Raw genomic sequence first — 25,405 nt, 5'->3', positions numbered from 1 at the left:
TGAATTAAATTTGCTGAATAGACTGAAAGAATTAACGAGAAATACTGAAAAAGGGAATATTTTTAATTGCAAGATTATTGACCAGAAAAAAGTTAAGGAATGCGACAAATAATGTGAGCAGAGTAAATAATGTGAACAGAGAAAAAGGTGTCACTGAAGAGCATAACAAATGTCATAGACATTTTGCAGGCAAAGGCTCTATTGGTTGGTGAGATGGTAGGGGCGAAAGAACCAAACATGAAACAGAAAGAAGAACCATATTGGAGAAAAAATAATAGAAGGTGACATGAAGAGATTAAGAAAAGATGTAGGTTGAATTCAGGCATGGTTCAAAGGAAAGTGGAAAATACAATCAAGAAGAGAAAGAAGAACTGGACGACACAAACTGAAAGCCAAGGGGTTTAATACCACTACGGAAGAGATAAAGCAGCAGATTGTGACAAAAGTTTCCAAGATTAGGAGGTATAACAGAATTCAGCAGTTTAACGACAACAGATTATTCAAAACAAACCAGTCAAGTATTTTTTTTTTTTAGAAATCTGGAAGGAAATGAAACCAAAACAGTGACTTCTAAACCTCAAGAGGCTAAAAAGTTTGGAGCAAGAAAGACTTATCACAAGGTTGATGCTGACTGGGTCACTAGAGTAAGTGAAAGACTGGAATGGGACAAGCAAGAGGATATCCACATTTCAGTTGAAGATCTGAGAAAACAAATGACGTTCATGCCTAAGTGGAAAGGATCCGGACCTGATGGAATTCATGGGTAATGGATTCGATCTTTCACGGAAATCTATGAGAGGCTTGTTGTTTTTCTGGATGATTGTGTCAGATTGTGCCAGATACCAGAATGGCTTGTAGTGAGAAGGACTATTTTAATAATAAAAGATCCTACAGATACTGAAAATTATAGACCAATTGCTTGCTTGAACTTGCTTTGGAAGACATTGACAGAGATACTCAGTTCAAAAGCATATGACAATTTTGAAGTCAATGATTCACTACCAGTGGGACAAGAAGGAGGGAGGAAAAGGTGTTTAGGAACAAAAGACCAACTATCGATTGCTAAATGCATTTCAAAGAACTGCAAATGGAGAAAAAAATCTTGGATGTGGCATGAATAGATTAGAGGAAGGCTTACGATATGGTGCGGCATTCGTGGGCATTCAGGACATAAAAATATTAGGGGTGGCTGAAAATATAATTGAGTTTATAGGGAAAAGTATGAGCAGTTGGAAAACCAACCCTTTTTTTTCAACAGTGGCGAAAGGGGAAGAGTTGGATAAGGATTCATTGGAAGATAAGCAGAAGTACAAGGAAAGAATCAAAGCAGAAAAGTTGGTAAAAATGAAAATTCATGGTCAGTTTGAGCGAGATACTAAGACACAAAAATGTCAGGACACGTGGAATTTTCTGTCAAAAGGTAACTTGAAAAGAGAAACAGAAAATCTTATATTTGCTGCTCAGGAACAAGCACTAAATACAAATGCAATAAAAACATGGGAAGGACTGTTCTGATGAGTACAGGTTGTGTGGTATATCTCTTGAAACAGTGTCACACATTGTTAGTGCGTGTTCTATACTTGCTCAAAAAGAATACAAACGTCGCCATGACAAAGTTTGTACAAATCTGCACTGGAGTTTGTGCCAAAAGTTTGTAATTTAAGTGACGGAAAAATGGTACTAACATCACTCAGAAGGGGTAGTGGAAAATAAGGGCGTTAAGATCTTTGGTATTTTATGATTCGGTGTACAGGAAACCGGATATTGTAGTTGTGAACAAAACGACCAATGAATGCCAAATTATTGATTTGGCTTTCGCAAACATCAACTTAACAGGCAAAAAGAATGAGAAAATACGGAACTATCAGAAACTGAAGGTGGAGATTGCTAGATTGTGGAATAAGAAAACTTCCATCGTGCCAATATTCATAGGTGCGCTTGGCTCAATTCCTGATGATCTGAAACAGCTGAACTCCTTGGTGTAAGGGCCCGCTCTTGAGGGGGAAAAACGGCGTAAAACATTACAACATTGTGGAGTTAACGGAATAATAATAATAATAATAATAATAATAATAATAATAATAATAATAATAATAATAATAATAATAATAACAACAACAACAACAACAACCCTTGAATTCGGAGAATAATACAAGAAGACAATATAACGAAGAAGCGTTACAGGGAATGAAGAACACTGAAGCTGCATATCTACAAGTTCTACACCCCCATCATGCATCCCCCTCATTGTCTCATCACCGTTCCTCCCAATAGAAAAGTGATACTAAAGAGCCCAGAAGGGTCGAGAAGGTTTGAAAGACCGAGGAGAGAGTGCTGGCCAGACCTCGGCTGGACAAGCGCGAAGAGAACTGGGACCTTGGGGAGGCTTAGTGCCACTCAAATTCCAGTATAAACCAATGGCCACTGCCAGCGAGAAATCAATGGTAAGAGGCTGTTGGGACGACGCAAATTTATTTGCAAATGTTATCGAAGGAGGTGGAGAGAGCTGGACATCTGGAGAGACTTGTTGTCACTCAGCTTCCAGAGAACACCACAGGTTTCCAATCAGATTGTTTGTTGACGTGTGAAAGCTCCATGTGAGCCAATAATAATAATAATAATAATAATAATAATAATAATAATAATAATAATGATAATGATAATGATAATAATAATAATAATAATAATAATAATAAATACAACTCTCAGAGAGTCCTGACAGAGATAGGCAAGATGACATTGATTAGTTTCCCTCGCTGATAAATTGGACAATGGCTCAGTTAACAGATGAAAGTTGAATATCGAGGTTTGCAGCGATTTGATGCTGATTAAGCTTACCATTCATATCAACCTATGATATGGCTCATCTGAGACTCTAAGAATTTTAATGCTTCTTTAATCGATGTTATATTTCAATGACGACACTAGCTGAATAAATATATTTCTGTAACATAAAAGATATAAATTAATTATAAAATATCTATATTTAAAACTTTATTGATTGTTTGTACAGCTCTGAGTTCTGACCGTCGGCAAAGGAAGTAAAAGTTTAAAACACGTTTGGATTATTTTTGTAGGGTGCTTATTTGCTTCTTTCGTACCTGCGTTTGTTGTGTAACATGAACTCAATTTTCTTTTCTTGACGCAGAAATTTGTTAATTATTTGAACAAAAGTAAAAAGAAAAAAAAAAAAGAAACAGATATTTTAGCATTTTTGATCTATACTAAAAAAAAAAAAAAATGAAAATTTCTCACTAATTTAAAAAAAAAAAAAAAATTTTTTTTTCGTTGTATATAGCAAGAGTAATAATGGCACCGGTAAAATAACACAAATCAAATTGACACAGCTAAAAATGGCACAAATGAATAAACGGGAAATATAGCACAATATGATTGCCAACCATTTTTCTCAGCTGGTACTAATCATACAGTTTAAGAAACTAGTTTTAGTTGTATACTGGCTGGACGCCTGACGTTGCCCGGTCGTACAATATGCTATTAAAATTATGATATTTTAATATATGCAGATTGCGTATTTATTATTATAGAACCAATCCTCTATTGATTATTATATATTACGAAGAATAATTTCCACGGTGGAGTAATTCGCATATAAATAAATAAATAAATAAATAAAAATAATAATAATGGTAATGTTGTTCTTCAAATTCCGTCTGTGTTAGTTTACAATATCACCTCAGCTGATATTTGGGCTTGATGATGAATGCCCTGGTAAAGTAACTTTTGATAAATGTTTAGTTTAAAATATGCAAACGAAGAAATGATTTGCGGCAATTTTAAATGGCTCCTCTTCTTCTCACGAATTCATTAATAAGAAAAAATTAAAATAAAATTGTGAGGTGCACTCGGGTTTGAACAGAGGATCATTCGATCTGTAGTGAAATGCTCTACCACTACGGCGTAGTGGCACTACTACGCTATATCGCCAGATTATTATAAATCTTTTTTATTTTTTTTTTATTTATAAGAAATGATTTGCTGAAAGTTTATTATCTCCTCTGGCCGGTGTAACGTAAAATATTCCCTTGTAAAAAATTTATTCTTTTTATCTATAAGAGAGAAAAGCTATTTTTAAGATCGGATTTTTTTTTTTCGAAAATTATCGGATGAATTTCTGTACAAACCTATCTAAGAACACTGTCAGTCGTATAAATTAGCTTTGTGTGAAATTTTCGAAAGTTACGTTCAGCTGTTTCGGAACCTATGAGAAACTCTCTTTCTCTCTCTCTCTCTCTCTCTCTCTCTCTCTCTCACACCCCCCACACACACAAAGTGACTTTTATATAACGGTAGAGATTTTTGATACTGAGTATGGAATTTTCATCTCTATTTTTCCCATGTGTTATTTTCCCCTATTTATCCGTCTTTACTATTTCACCTATGTCAATTTTAGTAGTGCCATTTTCACCGTGCCATTTATCTGTTCTATTATTACCTATATTTATTTGTATATACCAAGTGCAATAACTAACATTAAACAAATAATTAGAGATGTTTGTTTGGGTTGTGCTAGTTATGTCCCTTGTACAACAGGGAAATTGAGGAGAGTTATCTCCCTTAGATTTTATCGATTTTTCCTGTAATGGCGTTTCATAAATAAAACATCTGATGAATGAGCGCTTGTTTTACCATTCAATATCGCAACCGATATCGTGTTCGATAACCTTCTATAACATAACAATTTGCTATTGAAATCCACCGAGTTTCTAAAAGTTTATGATCATTAGGATAGAACTGTAAATTTTGTGTAAGTTATTCTCATTTGTTTGTCGGTGCCAATAAATTAACGAGAGGGGCATACAACTTCTATAGCGCCATTTTGAAACGGTCACCATGGTGGACGATAATGTGTAATATTTGTATATAAGCCAAGGAAAAAAAAAAAAAAAAAAAAAAAAGAAAGAAAACAACGGCGAAAAGAGGCAAGCACACGAAGTTTTTTCGTAAAGTACTCCAGATATAAATATTGGTCTGTTTTGAAATGCTAATTTCCATTTTCATTTTCCACGTGAAGAAATAGCTGCCTGCGTTCTTAAACTTTCGACCACCCCATGCGCATGCGCGTTCAAATAAATATTCTCCATCAGTCTGCCTCGTGTTCTCATTTTATTTTGGTTCTCATGTGCTATTGGTACAAAGACTATTAAAACACACCACAAAGTTAATTTTTTTTTTCTGGACGGTGTGATTGGAAATAAACACTTAAATATCTTTATACACTGGCCATTGACGATAGTCCACTCTTTCCACCCAATAGTGGATCACTCGACTGAACAAAAAATACAATAAAGGTCATTTTTTTTTTCAGGACAGTGCTATTGTAAAAAAAAAAAATAAAATAAAATAATCGGGATATCTTTATAATTAATAATGATCCACACTCTCCACCCAACAGTGGATCACTCAATTGGCAATTGTAATATTTATAGCTTTATTACTTATTGCTGTTCACGACATGTGGTCTCCGGTTGCTAACACCTTCAGCGACATATAGTGCACGTGCGTTTCCGTCGAATTCGATCGTGTGTTCATTTGACCTTCTTTCTCGCTTTCTCGCCTAGCTCGATGTTCACTCGATTGGAACGTCTGCATTGCTTGACCAGACACGTCGTTCCGATCGGACGTCATGGAGAAATGGGAATTCCTTTTGGCCTTGTAAGGCATGTGACCCGTCAGCTGATAATAGACGCGTATATTTTGGGAGATGCATTGCCGGCAACAGAAAGTATCCAGGAAAGCGGCTTTGTATTTCTCCGACACGATGTTGTAAAGGATCGGATTAATGGCTGAGTGACTAAAATAGAGAATGCCTGCAAAATAAACGAAAAAAAAAAATAATAATGATAAATAAATAAATAAATGAATAAGATAAAATAAAAATAACATAAAATAACAAATAATTTAAAAAAGTAAAAAAAAAATGAAATAATGAATAAAAATGAAAAACTTAGGAAATAGTAAAAAAAAATAAAAAAATAAATAAATGAAATGATTAAATAAAATAAATTAAATAAAAGTAAAGAAATAGTAAAAATTATGAGAAATGTATAACAATAAAATAAAAATAAAAATGAAATAATGAAATAAAATAAAACAGAAAATAAAAGAAATAAAATAAAATAAAAATAAAGAAATTTAAAAACAATAAAATGAAAAATACAAATAAGATAAAATAAAAAGAAAAGAAAGAATAAAATGTAAATATGAATAAAATAAAATAAAATAAAATAAAAATAAAAAAATATAAAAATAATGTAATAAGAAAAAATATAAAAATAAAACAACAAAAACAACAAAATATGCAATGAAATGAAAAACAATAAAACAATAAAAGAAAGGCAGACAGCAATAAAATAAAACATAGAAATAAAAAGTAAAAAATAAAATAAAATATAAGTAAAATAAAAAATGAAATAAAATTACATGAAAATAATGTAATAATAAAATAAAAAATAATTAGAAAATGAAAGAAATGAAAAAACAAAGTAAAGAATAAAAATAAAATACAAAAATAATAAATTAGAAAAAAAACAGAAAATAAAAATATAAAAATCATAAATTAGAAAAAAAAAGAACATAAGAGAAACTAAAGAAATTAAAATAAAAAAAAATATGAAATAAAATAAAGTAAATGAAGAAGAAAAAATATTTAAAGAAAAATAATAAAATAAAATAAATAAACAATTAAAAAAGTAAATAAAAGAAAAATAAAGAAAAGAAATAATGAAATAAAAAATAAACTAAAAATAAAATAAATATAATAATGAAATATAAAATAAAATAAGACATGAGATAAAATAAATAAATAATGGAAATAATAAAAAAAATAAAATAAAAAGTAAAAAATATAACAATGAAACAAATAAATAGAAATAGAAAGAAAAAGAAAAAATAATTGATTTAAAATAAAATTAAAATAAAAGATAAAAAAAATAAAAATAAAAGATAAAAAAAAAATAAAAGAATAAAATAAAATAAAATAAAAATGAAATAAAAATAAAAATAAAAGAATAAAATATAAATAAAAATAAAAAATAAAAGAATAAAATAAAAATAAAAATAAAAATAAAAGAATAAAATAAAAATAAAAAATAAAAGAATAAAATAAAAATAAAAATAAAAAATAAAAGAATAAAATAAAAATTAAAAAAAATAAAAGAATAAAATAAAAATAAAAAATAAAAAAATAAAATAATAATAAATATAAAATGAAAAATATAGAAAGCTAAATCTTTATTATTACAATTTTACTCTTTCCAATCTCTGTCTCTCTATCTGCCTCCATTTTCCCTCTTCTCTCACTCTCCAACTTCGTCTCTCCCCCTCTCTCACTTTCCGGTCTATTAGACATTTAAAGGCTATCTATCTATCTATCTATCTATCTATCTATCTATCTATATGTGTGTGCACACGCGCACACATAATTTAAACTATACACGCATTTACATTTTAATATATATATATATATATATATATATATATATATATATATATATAAATCCCCTTTATATATATATATATATATATATATATATATATATATATATATATACATACATATATATGTATATAAAGGGGATTTATGTATATATATATATATATATATATATATATATATATATATATATATATGTATATATATATATATATGAAATAAGAATTGCAATTAAGTCTACCAAGATAATCCAAGATGGCAAATCTAAAGTAAATTATAAATATTAAAGAGTTAATATTTATAAAGTAATCTCATTTTTCTTAAATCAGCCCTGGCAGCCGTGTTTTAAAATTTCTCCATTTCTTCTTTCTACGCACAATTTATCTTTCTTTTAATAACATTATTTAAACTCATTCCAATTTTTTCTTGTACCCATTTATGAATTATTCCATGGAATTCTGCCTTTTGGATTACTTTGAACCATCTTCCAATAACGCGATTCTTTTGGATTTTACTTGTGGAAATGGAAATTTAATCAACTTTTTTGGATTTTACCGTTATTGGATATTTTACCCTTCACCAGAATATCCATTCATGCGAAATCATCTTTTTCTTCCCTCTATTCCCTCTCTTTCACTATTTTTTTTTACTAAGTAAGATCCATGACTTACTTGTAGTTTCATTAAATACTTTTGCAAGCAAAATCCGATCCCGCATTTTGCTACTCCCTACCCTCTGTTGAGAAGGAAAGTATTTCTTCGAAACTCCGCGGATTAAGGACTATCCACTTATTTTGTATTTCCTTTTTAAAATTAAATATGTTTTTAACTCTTTTTCAAAGTGTTTTTTAAACACGTTTTAACTACTTGTTCTTATATATATATATATATATATATATATATATATATATATATATATATATATATATATATATATATATATATATATATATAAATCCCCGAAACAATGTTTCATGGTAAATAACTGATGATCCCTTAAATCAACATTAGGACTATAGTGAAGTCGAGAGAGCAAGTTGATTCATTGATTGCAAGTGATTAAATGACTTTCTGACTTAATAGTTTTCTAACGAATAATAAAAATTATAAAAATTAAATAAGTTTTTTCTATATAGTTTTTAAGTTAAAAAAACTTCCAAGATTATATATATATATATATATATATATATATATATATATATATATATATATATATATACAGTAGCGTCCAAAAGTTAAGGGCTAGTAAAACCTCAGCAAGTTTAGCCATATATTTGAAACAAATACCCACGAACAACAAAAAATTACTTCACAATTATATAGATAACATGTATATCTTCAATGGGTCATAATTTTGTTAGCCTACACTAAGTATTTTTTGAATAACTACCATTTTAAATAAAATTGTTCAAAATTTGTGTGTCCAAAAGTTAAGGGCTAACACGATTGCGGCTTTTGTCCTTGCTGTGAATGGCTGAAATTACCAACTAACTAGTATTTGGTAAACAAACCCTTGCTATTTATGACTTCTTGACACCTCTTGGCACAGGAATCCACCAACTTCTTGCAAAACGCTGGCGTTATCGCACTCCATTCAGCATGTAAGCACTGCCAGAGTTCTTCTTGATTTTTTGGGCACTGAAGTTGAGCACGTTCACCAACTATTTTCCAGATATTCTCAATAGGATTAAGATCTGGACTCTGAGGGGGCCATTGCATCGTTTCAACTTCTTCCTCGTCTAAAAATGTTTTTACTTTCTTAGCAGTGTGACAAGGAGCGTTATCCTGCATGAAAATTGCAGGTTGATAGAGCGACGACCGAAGACTAGGAACTGCATGCTGCCGTAGAATCTGCTTATAAACTTCTGCATTTATTCCACCTTGCAGACGAATCAGTGGTCCACAGCCTGCAGCTGACATAACGCCCCAAACCATTACACTTCCTCCTCCAAATTTCACAGTTTTTTTTACGCACTTAACCTTCAATCTCTCACCAGTTCTTCGCCGGACATACGTGTTGCCATCAGATCCGATAACGTTAAACTTCGATTCATCACTAAAGTGCACACGGGACCAGTTTTCGGTTGTCCACACAACGTGTTCTTGGGCAAAAGCGAGGCGGAGTTTCTGATTCTTTTTGGAGATAAGAGGCTTCCTTGCTGGCACTCGAGATTGCAATCCAGAAGCGTGCAACCGGCGTGTAACAGCTTGCCGAGACGCTTGAACAATAGACCTTTGCTTTAGTTCTCGATATATTTTAGAAGCAGTGTTTAATCTGTCTTTAAGTGACATTTTGACAATAAGACGATCCTGTTGAGCAGTTGTGATTCGAGGTCTACCAGATTTTGGGGCAGCTGCCACTGATCCTGACTGCTTGAAATGTGCCACAACACGCTTTACTACACTAGGAGACCTTCCTACGGTGTCAACAATCTCAGAAGTTTTCTTGCCATTACTATGAAGATGAATAATGATCTGTTTTTCTTCGACAGAAACGGGACGACGTTGTTTTGCTGCCATGTTGTACTAGTGCGATACAAACACTCATTTCTTTTACCCAATTACAATAATTTTAATGTTCTTTAGTAAATATTTGAAGTAAGATTATTCATAGTACCTGTCTGACAGCGAAACGACGTGTGTCGACTTCAGAATGAAGATGGACGTTTCTCTCTCTTTTTATAGGAGATCGAAGTCCACAAATGTAAAGTTATGAGCCAGGGGCGATAACTCTTACCCGTTGGAAACTCCACTTATGTAAAGTATGTTCAGGGGCGATAACTCCTGTCCACCTATACAGTACCTTACTGTTATAATAATTAAAGTTTATACCGCCTAGCCCTTAACTTTTGGACCACGAGAATTTGGACAAACTTTTGTGTTATTGGTCATAACTTCAAAAATATCCAACGGATGCTTATGAAATTTAGGCGAGACATGAGGGATGAGTATGTCTAAAAGTATATATGCATATTAAGTATTTTAAATGAACGGTTTTTCTTAAAAAGTACTTAAACTTGTCTTGAAACTACTAGCCCTTAACTTTTGGACGCTACTGTATATATATATATATATATATATATATATATATATATATATATATATATATATATATATATATATATACGAGAAATAATAGATGAGAATTTAAAATGAAATAAAAATTTATTACATCGTCATATCAATAAGGAAAAATGAAAAGAAAAACTCTTTAGTCCATGGTATTTCGAAGCCTGATTCTTCTTATCAAAAAAGGAAAAAAAGTTCGTCTGCAATATTTGCAAGATAAAGAAAAAACAGATATGAATTTAAAAATGGTAAAATGGAATCGAGCAGCCTCATAGAATCCAACGCCAAAAGTCTGTGAACACTGAAAAGATCGAACACCTGAATAAGCACTTCCTGAGCGAAAGTTTTGTTCTCAATAATGTGGTGAAGCTTTCTGGAGCGAGTATGCAAGTCATTTCTTTTTTTACTTGTCCAAGCTTACAATAAAATCGACACATCGCTTGCTATTGTAACTAATATAGTTTAATTAATATTTAATTAGAGATTAATCTTTATACGTTATTTTTGCTGTAATCGGTAAAGTTCTCAACTTCTGAAAGAAAAATAAAGTAATTCGACGCACTCACCCGATAAGTAGAACAGGATGGCATGGAATTGCATAAGAGCTGGAGTCCAGTTCGTGATGTACATTGTAATCAGTCGTTGGATGTGAAAAGGTGCCCAACAAAAAAAGAAAGCAAACACAACAGAAACTGGAAAACAAAACAAAACGAACGGTTATAAACCCTTGTAATAACGGTGTGAAGAGTCACGGCAATAAAATATCTGTTTTGTCTAAAGATAGTATAATGATATCGTGGGGTTTCCGTTTGCGCTAGGCGTCCATACAATGGAAATATGTTACAGACTCCTATAAGGATATGTGAGATAAACCGTAATAACTAGATATATTCTGACATTACATCAGCTAGATTACTTAGATAAGTACTTTTGCAATTTTAACAAAAGGGCTACAATAATTTCGCTGGGTCTTCATTCAGGTTGAACGTCCAAAGAATGCCCAGCAGTAATATATTACATATGAAAAATGCCGCTGCGGAATTTCCACAGATCCCACCAATACAGTTATGATTATAAGAAAAAAAAGGGGAAACTTATTCTTATTACCGGATTTATCTCTCTCTCTCTTTTTTTTTTTTTACAAAGCAGTCACGACTTATCAAGGTCCGGAAGTTGGTTGGTTGGTTGTTTTTGTTTTACAGCATATCAACCCTTTTCGGGTTATTTAATGCCGAATCCAAAGATTTTGAAGAATTTTTTTTTTAATAGAATATATTTGTTGTTTTCACGTCGGTTTCTATTTAACCCATAGTTGGGACCCTAACAGGTACTACCACTCCGGGTCAGAGTGGACCTGGGAGCAATGGTAATTAAAGGGTGGCTCCACACTCCCCAAAGCCCACAAGCTGGGGCCTCACCACTGGATATAGTTTAAGGTCATATCCAGGACCTCAAGGTCCGGAAGCCACCCAAGGATGAGTGTACAGTAGTCAATGGGATAATATCGTAGTAATCGGTAGTAATGGAAATTTGGCAAATTGGATTACTTAAGGGGACATCAGCAATTAATATAAATTGTCTATAAAGATCTACATTATAGTAAAGGATGAAAATGAAGCGCACAAAACGGACGTGTGTAGTACTATCGGCAATCCCCACAAAGTGTTAAGAAGTGATTAAAAAAGGAGGAAAAAAAAAAAAAAGAAAAGAAAAGAAAAGAAATACTTGATTAGTAGAACAAAAATATAAAAAGTTAGATTAGCAGAAAGACACTGGGAGAAAGCGGTTTGATAAAGTACACAAAGGCAATCGAAAATAGGATTGTTAATCAAGGTGTGGCAATGACAGAGACAAAAGACAAGACATATAGTTTGTTTATAGACTTTTTAGAAGTGGCAAAGTGTTTTGCAGTTGATGGCTTTGATGGGTCCGAAATAGGTCGACAGATAGCTAAGCTATGGATGTTATGGTTTGGAGGATCCTTTTCTGCAATGGTGTCACACACGCACCCAGAGTACAACTAATTATGTACATAGTGTGTTTTCTTTTGTTTCTCTAGCCTTATATATATATATATATATATATATATATATATATATATATATATATATATATATATATATATATAAATGCTCACTCTCAGCAGTTGGCAATGTATGAGAGGCCATGACACGGCCAGAAAGAGAATAAAGGGCGAAAGAGAAGAAAACGGCGCCACATTCAGAGTTGGGGCGGCGATTATCGAAAGGGAGTAGATAATTGCACATGTCATGTATATTAAAATAGAAATAAGTAAAACATTTGAGAAACATTACGGTCACCAACTAGCAAAATATATAAAATTAAAATTTATAAAATCAAAATTAGGTTCTCGACAGTGCAACATAAACTACAATATATTGTAGACTAAGTCACTTCAGGGAGGCATGTGTAGCAACTTCCCGATGCACCACGGTGGGTCCTCAACTAGAGCAGGAAATTAATCGATTTGATTGAAAAATGGGTGATTTTACCGATTTCGATGACAATAAAATATGATCTAATCCTCACTTAATCCTGGGCAACGTCGAGTCTCCCTGCTAGTATATATATAAGTGACATTGTTTATCTGTGTGTGTGTGTGTGTGTGTGTGTGTGTGAGAAATAGTCTCTACATAACTCCTCTGTCAGTTGTTGGTCTACAAACTTGAAACTTGATATATAGGTGATTAGGACTTATATAAGGAAAGATGAGAAAAGCAATATATACTAATACATATAAATTTAATCGTTCATTCAAGAGTAGATTACATTAATTATAATTCATACCTCGGTATTTGAAGCCTAATGCTTCTCATCAGAAGAGGAAAGAAGATGCTAGGTAACATATTAGAAATGCGACGTATATATAAAAGTGAACTTATCTGTTTGTGTGCGGAATGACCACTACAAAACTTTTACATCGATTTTTGAGTCTACAGACATGAAAGTTGGTACTTACGGGATTTAGATCTGTGGAACAAATTCGATTTGGCTTATAGCCGGTAAAAATAGCTGCGAGGAGTCAAAAGTAAAAGAAAATAAGAACTTGATAAGCATAAATAAAGTTAAAATGCTCTCCTACGCATGCGCAAATACACATTCATAGGTTAAACAACATTATTTTTTAAACTTTTATATTCATAAGGACATAGTACAGATGTTAACAAGTAAAGCTGGAGAACTATATGCTTTGGTTTCGATTCTAGCTGATGGCACCCAATTCATTTGTTTTTGCTTTTTGTCTATCTGTTTGCAGAACGATCTCAACCAAAATAATCTTTCATTTTTTTTTTTTACACGGTGGTCACCACTTATCAAGGCCCGGAAGCCACTCAGGGATAAGGGTTAATTCCAAGTACAGTACATTAGTGTGGAGATTTGATGAAGTGTTTACTTAAGGGGGCGGTTCACTAGGAATTTGTTAACGTTGGACTTGAAAACATCCAAGTTGTAGTCAGGTGGGAAGCAGGCAGACGGAACAGAGTTCCACAGGCGTGCAGTTTTAAGAAAGAAGCTTTGTTCATGGAATCCACGTTTTGATTTAGGCACAGATAAAGAGTGGGGGAAAATTTTCACAGTGGATTCAGCTAGACGGGTGTTTTTCGTGAAAGATTGGCGAGGGGGGGGACCAGAGATTGGAGTTCAGACGAGCACCTGCCATGGAAATAACGATAAAACAAGGGTAGGCTCGCAACGTCTCTTCTGTGGGAGAGAGGTTGCAGGGTAGAGAAAAGGGCACCCCCCACTAAGCCACGAAGTCTATTTTGTACTCTGTCAAGGCAGGATAGGCTGTTTTTAGCAGCTCCTGCCCAGATATGGCAGAAGTATTCCATCCTTGGACGTACTTGGCTTTCTTTTAAAGGCTTGGAACTTGATATATAGGTGATTCGGACTTTTGGAACAAATTCGATTTGATTTTTAGCTGGTAAAATAGCTGTTAAGAGGTCAAAATTAAAAAAAAATTAGAACTTAGCAAGCATAAGTCGACTAAATGTGTATTTCTTTTCTATTGATTTAACAACGTTCATTTTGAAGTAGGGACAAATAACAAATAAAGCTAGAGAGCTATATGTTTTGGTTTCGATTCCAGCTGACGGCACCTAAATCATGTGTTAAAAACTTTTTAAATCACTATTATATATTGGGTACAATATAATAATCAATAGAGAATTAGCTCGATACTAATAAATCCGAAGTCTGCATACATTAAAATATCATTTCCCAGTGCATTTTACGATCAGGTCAACGTCAGGCAGCGTACTAGTCTATATAAATAAAGTAGTAGATGTATGTGTGTGTCTCTACGTATGTAAATATTTAACCGATAAACTCTTAAGCTTCTTGTCATATAACACTGAAATTGGAAATACTAATCATGCACCAAGGATGGTTTGTAATGCGCAAAATGTTGGATGGGTGAATAACGCATACAGAAATATGTCGGCGAGTTGAAATGCAAAATGTTGGATGGATGAATAACGCATACAGAAATATGTCGGCGAGTTGAAATGCAAAATGTTGGATGGATGAATAACGCATACAGAAATATGTCGGCGAGTTGAAATGCAAAATGTTGGATGGATGAATAACGCATACAGAAATATGTCGGCGAGTTGAAATGCAAAATGTTGGATGGATGAATAACGCATACAGAAATATGTCGGCGAGTTGAAATGCAAAATGTTGGATGGATGAATAACGCATACAGAAATATGTCGGCGAGTTGAAATGCAAAATGTTGGATGGGTGAATAACGCATACAGAAATATGTCGGCGAGTTGAAATGCAAAATGTTCACTTCAACTTGCCGACATATTTATATTTAGCCTGCGCTTGCGCAAATTCATTCATAGCTTGAAAAAGTGGTTTATTTTGAAATCTTTCTCATCTATCTGTTAATAGCTGAAGCGGTAGGAAAACGGCTGGAGCGCTATATGTTTTGATTTCGATTCGAGCTGATGGCACCGAAGTCATTTTTTAAAACTTTTGAAATAAATGCTATATATATATATATATATATATATATATATATATATATATATATATATATATATAAATGCTATATATATATATATATATATATATATATGCATAAATAAAAAATCAATACGAAAAATATATGAATGTTTATATCTTTTCTGTATTTATTTCCTGTGTGTTGACGTGTAGGAATACAAAAAGTCTTTTAAAAAAACAAGAATGTTTCCTTCAAAAGCACATAATATATATATATATATATATACATATATATATATATATACATATATATGTATATATATATACATATATATATATACATACATACATATATATATATATATGTATATATATATATATATATATATATATATATATATATATATATATATATTATAGCGGATTGATACGAAATCTGCATGAATTAAAATATATTTAAGCGCATTTTACGACCTGGGTATTGTATTTATTTGCTTCCCCACTGAGCAAATTAGGCACAAGGCCGTTTTTAGATGTGGAGAGAGAGAGAGAGGGAGAAATGTTTTTCTAACTTGTAATTACCTGCGTTCATATTTTATTTACTTATTACAAAGATTTTGTACTTTTACGTTACGTAGATTCCTTATTGTGTCAAATTTTAAAGAAAAAGGTCGATTGTAAGATTTAGTCCGAACATTTTTGTAATTTTTGTTCAGACTTAAAAGGATTTTTTTGTAAAAGATCGAGTTTATTTTTATTTCTAATTTTTGTAAATGTATTTTTTATGCATGGAGCTAAAAGTTATTTGTTAAAATACACTCTCATCTGAAATTTGTGACTCGATTCGTTTTATTTTATATTTCAGTAATACCGCAAGTAACGTTATTTTGCGGTGATATATATATATATATATATATATATATATATATATATATATATATATATATATATATATATATTATAAGCTCTATTTCCTTTTCAGTTTTATTGAGCTTTTACATCTGGCTGAGTTTATTTTACTTGTAAATATTAACTCTTTAATATTTATAATATATTTTAAGTTTACCATTTTGATTACCTTGGTAAACTTATTGTACGGGTTTCAATCCTGGCTTGAGGTAGTTGCCTGTCTAGCCACACTGATGAGCTGTGAAACAGCGAAACAGTACTGTATGTGGATGACTATATATATATATATATATATATATATATATATATATATATATATATATATACAGGGTTACCCCCCAAAAAAACAAAAGCTAAATGGAGGCCATCTAGAATATATACTGTAGAACAGAGAAAAAAAGGTCAACGACCCTAGTGTTTTGATGTGACGTTTTGAATATAATAAACTAGTTATAACCAAAGTTTCATTTCATTCGGACAAAACACTAAGAAACGGGGCCTAATTAGAGTTGGAGCCCATATATATATATATATATATATATATATATATATATATATATATATATATATATATATATATATATATATCTTCTCATATTAAGTGTCTTTATGCCTTGTCTGGAGCGATTTCCATAAAAAATGATAAATAAAGACCTTTTTTTTTTATATCCGACTGCTTTTTTAATAATGACGCAGAACCTATGAAAAAACAAATAAACAAACAAACAAATTAACAACCAAACAAAAAAACACTCGACAATAAAGATTAATAAAATAAATAGATTCTTGTTAAATGATGAATAATACTGTGAGAGGATTGAAAATGATGACTCATTCAAAATCAACTTTTTGCAAAGTGTATTTCAAAAAATAATATCTGGCGGGTGCACACAAAAAATAAGTGTTTTAATATAGCAGGTATTTTTGTAAACTATGCAGGCAATGTGTATCATTCTAGACTTGTGTAGTTAAAAGAAAATTAATGCGATTATCCTCATAAAAATAAAAGTCGCAAATCATTATGTGTGAGTGTATGTGCGAGAAGGAAAGCGAGGGAAAATCAAACAGATCGAACACAGAAAACAAATGCCTATAGTTTTGCCGGAATTTGAACCAAGACAAACGAGGATAAGCTTAAAGTTGAATGAAATATACCATTTTGTTTCACTTAACAATTCATATTTGACTAGTGAGAAGGGAGAGGCGGTCTTGACCGGTCGTATAATACGCTGAAATATAAATTCATGCAGATTTCGTATTTATTATTATAGAGCCAATTCTCTATTGAATATTATATTGTACCTAATATATAGTAGTGATTTTAAGTTAAAAGAAAAATGACAAGCTGCAACATTAGCAGACTTTTAAACCAAAAGTAGCCCAAACTACTACCGTCATCATAACAAGTACTGCTATAATATATCATTACAATACTGCTATAATATATCATTACAAGTACTGCTATAATATATCATTACAAGTACTGCTATAATATATCATTACAAGTACTGCTATAATATATCATTACAAGTATTGCTATAATATATCATTACAAGTACTGCTATAATATATCATTACAAGTACTGCTATAATATATCATTACAAGTACTGCTATAATATATCATTACAAGTATTGTTATGATATATCATTACAAGTACTGCTATAATATATCATTACAAGTACTGCTATAATATATCATTACAATATTGCTATAATATATCATTACAAGTACTGCTATAATATATCATTACAAGTACTGCTATAATATATCATTACAAGTATTGCTATAATATATTACAAGTATTGCTATAATATATCATTACAAGTACTGCTATAATATATCATTACAAGTACTGCTATAATATATCATTACAATATTGCTATAATATATCATTACAAGTACTGCTATAATATATCATTACAAGTACTGCTATAATATATCATTACAAGTACTGCTATAATATATCATTACAAGTACTGCTATAATATATCATTACAAGTACTGCTATAATATATCATTACAAGTACTGCTATAATATATCATTACAATATTGCTATAATATATCATTACAAGTACTGCTATAATATATCATTACAAGTACTGCTATAATATATCATTACAAGTATTGCTATAATATATTACAAGTATTGCTATAATATATCATTACAAGTACTGCTATAATATATCATTACAAGTACTGCTATAATATATCATTACAAGTACTGCTATAATATATCATTACAATATTGCTATAATATATCATTACAAGTACTGCTATAATATATCATTACAAGTACTGCTATAATATATCATTACAAGTACTGCTATAATATATCATTACAAGTACTGCTATAATATATCATTACAAGTACTGCTATAATATATCATTACAAGTACTGCTATAATATATCATTACAAGTACTGCTATAATATATCATTACAATATTGCTATAATATATCATTACAAGTACTGCTATAATATATCATTACAAGTACTGCTATAATATATCATTACAAGTATTGCTATAATATATTACAAGTATTGCTATAATATATCATTACAAGTACTGCTATAATATATCATTACAAGTACTGCTATAATATATCATTACAATATTGCTATAATATATCATTACAATATTGCTATAATATATCATTACAAGTACTGCTATAATATATCATTACAAGTACTGCTATAATATATCATTACAAGTACTGCTATAATATATCATTACAAGTACTGCTATAATATATCATTACAAGTACTGCTATAATATATCATTACAAGTACTGCTATAATATATCATTACAAGTACTGCTATAATATATCATTACAATATTGCTATAATATATCATTACAAGTACTGCTATAATATATCATTACAAGTACTGCTATAATATATCATTACAAGTATTGCTATAATATATTACAAGTATTGCTATAATATATCATTACAAGTACTGCTATAATATATCATTACAAGTACTGCTATAATATATCATTACAATATTGCTATAATATATCATTACAAGTACTGCTATAATATATCATTACAAGTACTGCTATAATATATCATTACAAGTACTGCTATAATATATCATTACAAGTACTGCTATAATATATCATTACAAGTACTGCTATAATATATCATTACAAGTACTGCTATAATATATCATTACAATATTGCTATAATATATCATTACAAGTACTGCTATAATATATCATTACAAGTACTGCTATAATATATCATTACAAGTACTGCTATAATATATTACAAGTATTGCTATAATATATCATTACAAGTACTGCTATAATATATCATTACAAGTACTGCTATAATATATCATTACAAGTACTGCTATAATATATCATTACAAGTACTGCTATAATATATCATTACAAGTACTGCTATAATATATCATTACAAGTACTGCTATAATATATCATTACAAGTATTGTTATGATATATCATTACAAGTACTGCTATAATATATCATTACAAGTACTGCTATAATATATCATTACAATATTGCTATAATATATGATTACAAGTACTGCTATAATATATCATTACAAGTACTGCTATAATATATCATTACAAGTACTGCTATAATATATTACAAGTATTGCTATAATATATCATTACAATATTGCTATAATATATCATTACAAGTACTGCTATAATATATCATTACAAGTACTGCTATAATATATCATTACAAGTACTGCTATAATATATCATTACAAGTATTGCTATAATATATCATTACAAGTACTGCTATAATATATCATTACAAGTACTGCTATAATATATCATTACAAGTACTGCTATAATATATCATTACAAGTACTGCTATAATATATCATTACAAGTATTGCTATAATATATCATTACAAGTATTGCTAGAGTATATCATTACAAGTACTGCTATAATATATCATTACAAGTACTGCTATAATATATCATTACAAGTACTGCTATAATATATCATTACAAGTATTGCTATAATATATCATTACAAGTATTGCTATAATATATCATTACAAGTATTGCTATAATATATCATTACAAGTATTGCTATAATATATCATTACAAGTACTGCTATAATATATCATTACAAGTACTGCTATAATATATCATTACAAGTACTGCTATAATATATCATTACAAGTATTGCTATAGTATATCATTACAAGTACTGCTATAATATATCATTACAAGTACTGCTATAATATATCATTACAAGTATTGCTATAATATATCATTACAAGTACTGCTATAATATATCATTACAAGTATTGCTATAATATATCATTACAAGTACTGCTATAATATATCATTACAAGTACTGCTATAATATATCATTACAAGTATTGCTATACTATATCATTACAAGTACTGCTATAATATATCATTACAAGTATTGCTATACTATATCATTACAAGTACTGTGGCAACAAAATGTTCTTTTCATTCTTTTGACTCTCAAGTATATATCCGACACAGTAAGACACAGTCAATCAACCGAGAACCACACCGGGTTATATAAAAACATATAAGATATTAACGAATATATACTGAAGAGTCGAAACAATGAAAAGAATTTGCTATTGTCACAGCCTTAGTAATGACTTCAGTGCCATCAGCTAAACTCCAAACCAAAATATTTAGTGCTCTAGCCACATTTCGCCCCGCTAACCCGACAGATAGGTAAGATAGATTTAAAATTAAATCACTTCGGTTTTCTTTTTATTTTCTTTAATATATTAAACTAGTTGGAAAAGAGGCATATGAAAATACTACAGCATAGCAACAACCGAGGACAAGATGAGAAAATGGTGATTCAGATGGGTTGGATATGCGATGAGAGTCGCACACAAGAAACTGCTCTAAAGATGTTCTTGTAATGGAAACTAAGCAAACGGGGGAAGAATGCAAATTCTTTGTTTCGTTGTTATTGCTGTGAATGTCTTACACGTGTAACGTTGCAGTTACAAACTAACAAGAGGAAGTAAATAAATAAAAATCCGGGTCGGCATTTTTTTCTTTTTCAACACAAGTGTTTTATTACCGTTTCTTTCGGCACCACTTAAAAGTCTCTCGCTGCCACATTTGCATTTTAGCCTGGTGGCGCGTTTCTCTTTTTTCTGACCGCAGGCTGGGCACAGCCGGCCTATTCTCGTCTTCGACTTTGCACGACCATTTTCTTCGACGCGTACTTTCTTCTTCCTCGAGCACGCGCTATATTTTTCTCTCCTTTTTTCCTTCTTTTTCTCGCGCACATTTCCTAATTTACATATTCGCTTTTTTTTCGGACACTGCTGCTGCTAATCTCCTTGCAAGCCAGCCATACTTCGCTGCTGCTGATATTTTCCCATGTGCTTATATGCACTATGTTACAAAAGTAGAAACAATATCCAAAGGTACCTGTTTCGCTGTATTACAGCTGCTCAGTATGGTTAGACATGTTAGCGTTTAAAGCTGAGATTCGAAAGTTAATGCAGTTCTAATTCATACCCCATTTTTATTTATTGTTTACATATTACAGTCCCGCAGAACTATTAGATCATCCTATAAGTTCTGTCCGAATTTTTACCTTTGTTTTTAAATTGAACAAAACTTAAAAAATATTGTGTATATTGTGTATTTTTTTTTACATTTTTATGTTTAGATGCATTTTAACTGATTACATTTTTTTACAGAAGGATAAAATTTAAATTTGCTTGATCACAACCCTACTAACATGGAAGTGCCTAAGAATCATTTCAGGCATATAATGCTTTATGAGTTAAAGAAAGGAAACTCAACAGCCGAAGCAGCTAGAAATATTCCCTAAGTTTATGGAAATGAATGTGTGAATGAAAGAACTTGCAGAAGATGATTTGCGAAATTCAGAAGTGGAGGTTTCATTCTTGAAGATGAAGACCGAACGGAACGTCCAGCTTAGTTTGATGACAAGTTTCTTGAAGCAGCTCTTGAAGAAAATCCTGCTTTATCAGTTGAGTTATTGACAATAAAACTGAGTTCAAACCATACAGCTCTTCATCGTCATCTTTAACACTTTTGAGAAGTTCCTAAACTTGGAAAATGGGCGCCTCAATGAATTGTCTGAAAACAATCTCAAATCCCGAATCGACATCTGGTCTTCTATCCATTCTCGCCAACTTGTTTCACCTTTTTTGGATAGACTTGTGACATGGTCTCGAAAAATGGATCTTTTATCGAGATGTAAAGCGATGTAGGTAATGGCTTGGTAAAGTGAAAAGACCTCAACCACAGCCGAAAAGAGAACTTCATGGGAATAAGGTTTTTCTTTCAATATTATGGGATTGCCAAGGAATAATCCACTTTAATGCAGCAATTAATGCTCAAATCTACTGTCAGAAATTAGAGCGTTTGAACCAAGCTTTGAGGGGGGAAACCTGTCCTAGTGAATCGAAAAGGGGTGATGTTTCATTAGGACAATGCACGACCCCACACAACAAGAATCACCTCACAAAAAATCGAAGAACTTGGTTTGGAGAAAATTCCTCATCCACCCTATTCTCCTGAACTTGCTCCTTAAGATTACTATTTGTTTCGTCGCTTACAAAATAATTTGGAAGGAACAGCTTTTGTGACGCATAAAGATGTTGAAACTGACATTTGTTAGTTCTTCGAATCAAAGCCAAAAGAATTTTACAGTGATGGAATTAATAAGGTTGTTAATAGATGGGAGGAAGTCATAGATAACCAGGGAAAGTATATTTATGATTAAAACTTTAATAAAATGTAACATTTGGTCACTTCTTTTCTTTGTTCATAAATTCGGACTGAACTTATGGGATGACGTGATAAACTTAAATTAAAAGCAGTAATGCTTTTACCCTAGATAGAAACCGCTATTTTTTTTTTCACCATGAAATAAACAACAGCCGTTTTTGACAGTGGTTATTAGTGTCCATTACTTCATTAATCAGTGGAGAAAGTTTAAAATTGCCATCTTATTTCTTTCTCTGTTTAGATGGAAATGGATGTCCAAGCCGCAGTCGACAAGGTGTCTTATGACGACCACCACCACCACCATACACACTTCGCACAATTGTCCGAGCATTACTCGTCTGAAAATGTCAATGACTATAAATGAGTCATCCGTGTGACAACTTGCGCAAAACAAAACGTCTGATGTCAAGAGAAAATGTTAGTAACGAGAAAGGAAAATCTGTTTTCAAATCTGACAGCTTTTACGAATAGAAAAGAAAAAAAAATGGTTAGATTTCTCGACAAGAAAATGTCCAAACATTTTTTAACGAGCAAAACGCGTTTGTCTTAGATTTAAATGGATTCCTTCAGAACAAAAGAGTCGCATTGTTTGGACTGATTTAGGACGCCGTTTTGTTTGGTATTGTTTCACAGCCGCAATTCTTTCTCATTCCGTCCTTTTTTTTTTACACGGCGAGTAATTAACTTTGGTACTTTTATGCGTTTAAGGTCTGGAGAGCGGTAGTTGTAAAAGTGCCAATTAACTGATAATAAGCAGATCAATGAATGATAATAAGCAGATCCTTAATGAAAGAAAACTAAGTTAACGTTTATTTCAGAACTACCAAGGTTACCCAGCATTGCTCGGAATGATGAATAACAAAATCTAAATGTGTTTTTTTCAAGTAAAATCTTTTAAATATTCTTTTATTGCTTCTCCATTCGTTTATCTTTGGAAACATTTTTTTTTTTACGTTAATCCCGATCTACAAACACATCTTACTTGGCCTTTTGGGCAAGATCAAAGTGTAGCATCTGTTCCGACAGATACTGCAAGCTATGACTAGCTATGACTAGCAAAGACCAGATGTGGGGGCAACCCCACATGCCTGACCTTTAACCAGCTCCCATTTCCCACCTCTCGGGAGCTGGTCCCCTTTTTCCCTTCCCCCTCCCTTCACTCCTCACGTTAAAAATTGGCCTTGTGCCTAATTTGCTCGGTGGGGGAGCAAATAAATACCATCTGTTCCGACAGATACTGCAAGCTATGACTAGCTATGACTAGCAAAGACCAGATGTGGGGGCAACCCCACATGCCTGACCTTTAACCAGCTCCCATTTCCCACCTCTCGGGAGCTGGTCCCCTTTTTCCCTTCCCCCTCCCTTCACTCCTCACATTAAAAATCGGCCTTGTGCCTAATTTGCTCGGTGGGGGAGCAAATAAATACCATCTGTTCCGACAGATACTGCAAGCAAAGACCATATGTGGGGGTAACCCCACATATCAGACCTTGGTCAATGTAGGGGCAACCCTTCATACCAATTGTCACTATCCAGCTCCCATTTCCCACCCATCGAGAGCTGGCCCCCTTTTCCCTCCCCATCTCCCTCTCTCTCCACATTAAAAAAGGCCTTGTGCCTAATTTGCTCAGTGGGGAAGCAAATAAATACTTACTTGGCTTTTTGGCCAAGATTAAAGTGTAGTATCTGTTCTTCAGGTGCTGCACTTCCATTTCTTGTTGTCTTTCATTGGAAAAGCAGTCCTTCACGACTGAGACAATTTTTTTTATTTTTGTACCTTTTCTCCACGTTAAAAAACGATCCTGTCTAACTCTGTCCCGTGGGGAGGCAAAGTAAATAGGTACAATGGAGTTTGCACTAAAGGATTTTTGCCTCCACTTTACACGATCACAGGCTTGGTCCGAGTGAAGGCCGGTGGTATAGAGATAATTGTGTAGGGCATCTGCCCATATCATCATCAACCTTTCACTTGGTTACTTCCTTCAAAGATAATATACAGACTATTGTTGTCATATTTGGACTAGTGAATCTTTGTCCAATTTGAGGTTCTTAATAAGGTGCAGAAACGTATCTATAATTTCATTAACCCCATCCTTTTTTCTTCTTCCTTGTAACTTCTCTTTCACAGATGTGAACTTGCTAGACTCACTATCTCTATTTATATATGAAAGGCACTTTGTCTGTGTGTCTATGCGTGTATGGGTTCGTTCTCTATGATCTTCGAAACA

General features: G+C 31.8%; 1 protein-coding gene across 1 annotated transcript in view; it reads right to left on the bottom strand.

Moving 5' to 3' along the window:
* Nucleotides 1–5,114: 5,114 nt before the first annotated feature.
* The window catches only part of LOC145286371 (neuromedin-U receptor 2-like), a 60,193-nt gene continuing 39,902 nt past the window's right edge, over nucleotides 5,115–25,405 (bottom strand). Inside the window, exons 3-5 of the mRNA XM_080135304.1 lie at nucleotides 13,505–13,515; nucleotides 11,091–11,211; nucleotides 5,115–5,831 (exon numbers count right to left, since the gene is read on the bottom strand). Coding sequence (XP_079991430.1) covers nucleotides 5,470–5,831; nucleotides 11,091–11,211; nucleotides 13,505–13,515 — 494 coding nt within the window. The 3' untranslated portion in view covers nucleotides 5,115–5,469. The remainder of the gene's footprint in view (nucleotides 5,832–11,090; nucleotides 11,212–13,504; nucleotides 13,516–25,405) is intronic.

This window comes from Euprymna scolopes, chromosome 10 (assembly GCF_053919585.1).
Source record: "Euprymna scolopes isolate OS-2025 chromosome 10, ASM5391958v1, whole genome shotgun sequence".
Lineage (NCBI taxonomy): Eukaryota > Metazoa > Mollusca > Cephalopoda > Sepiida > Sepiolidae > Euprymna > Euprymna scolopes.
This window is presented reverse-complemented; position numbering and strand designations above follow the sequence as displayed.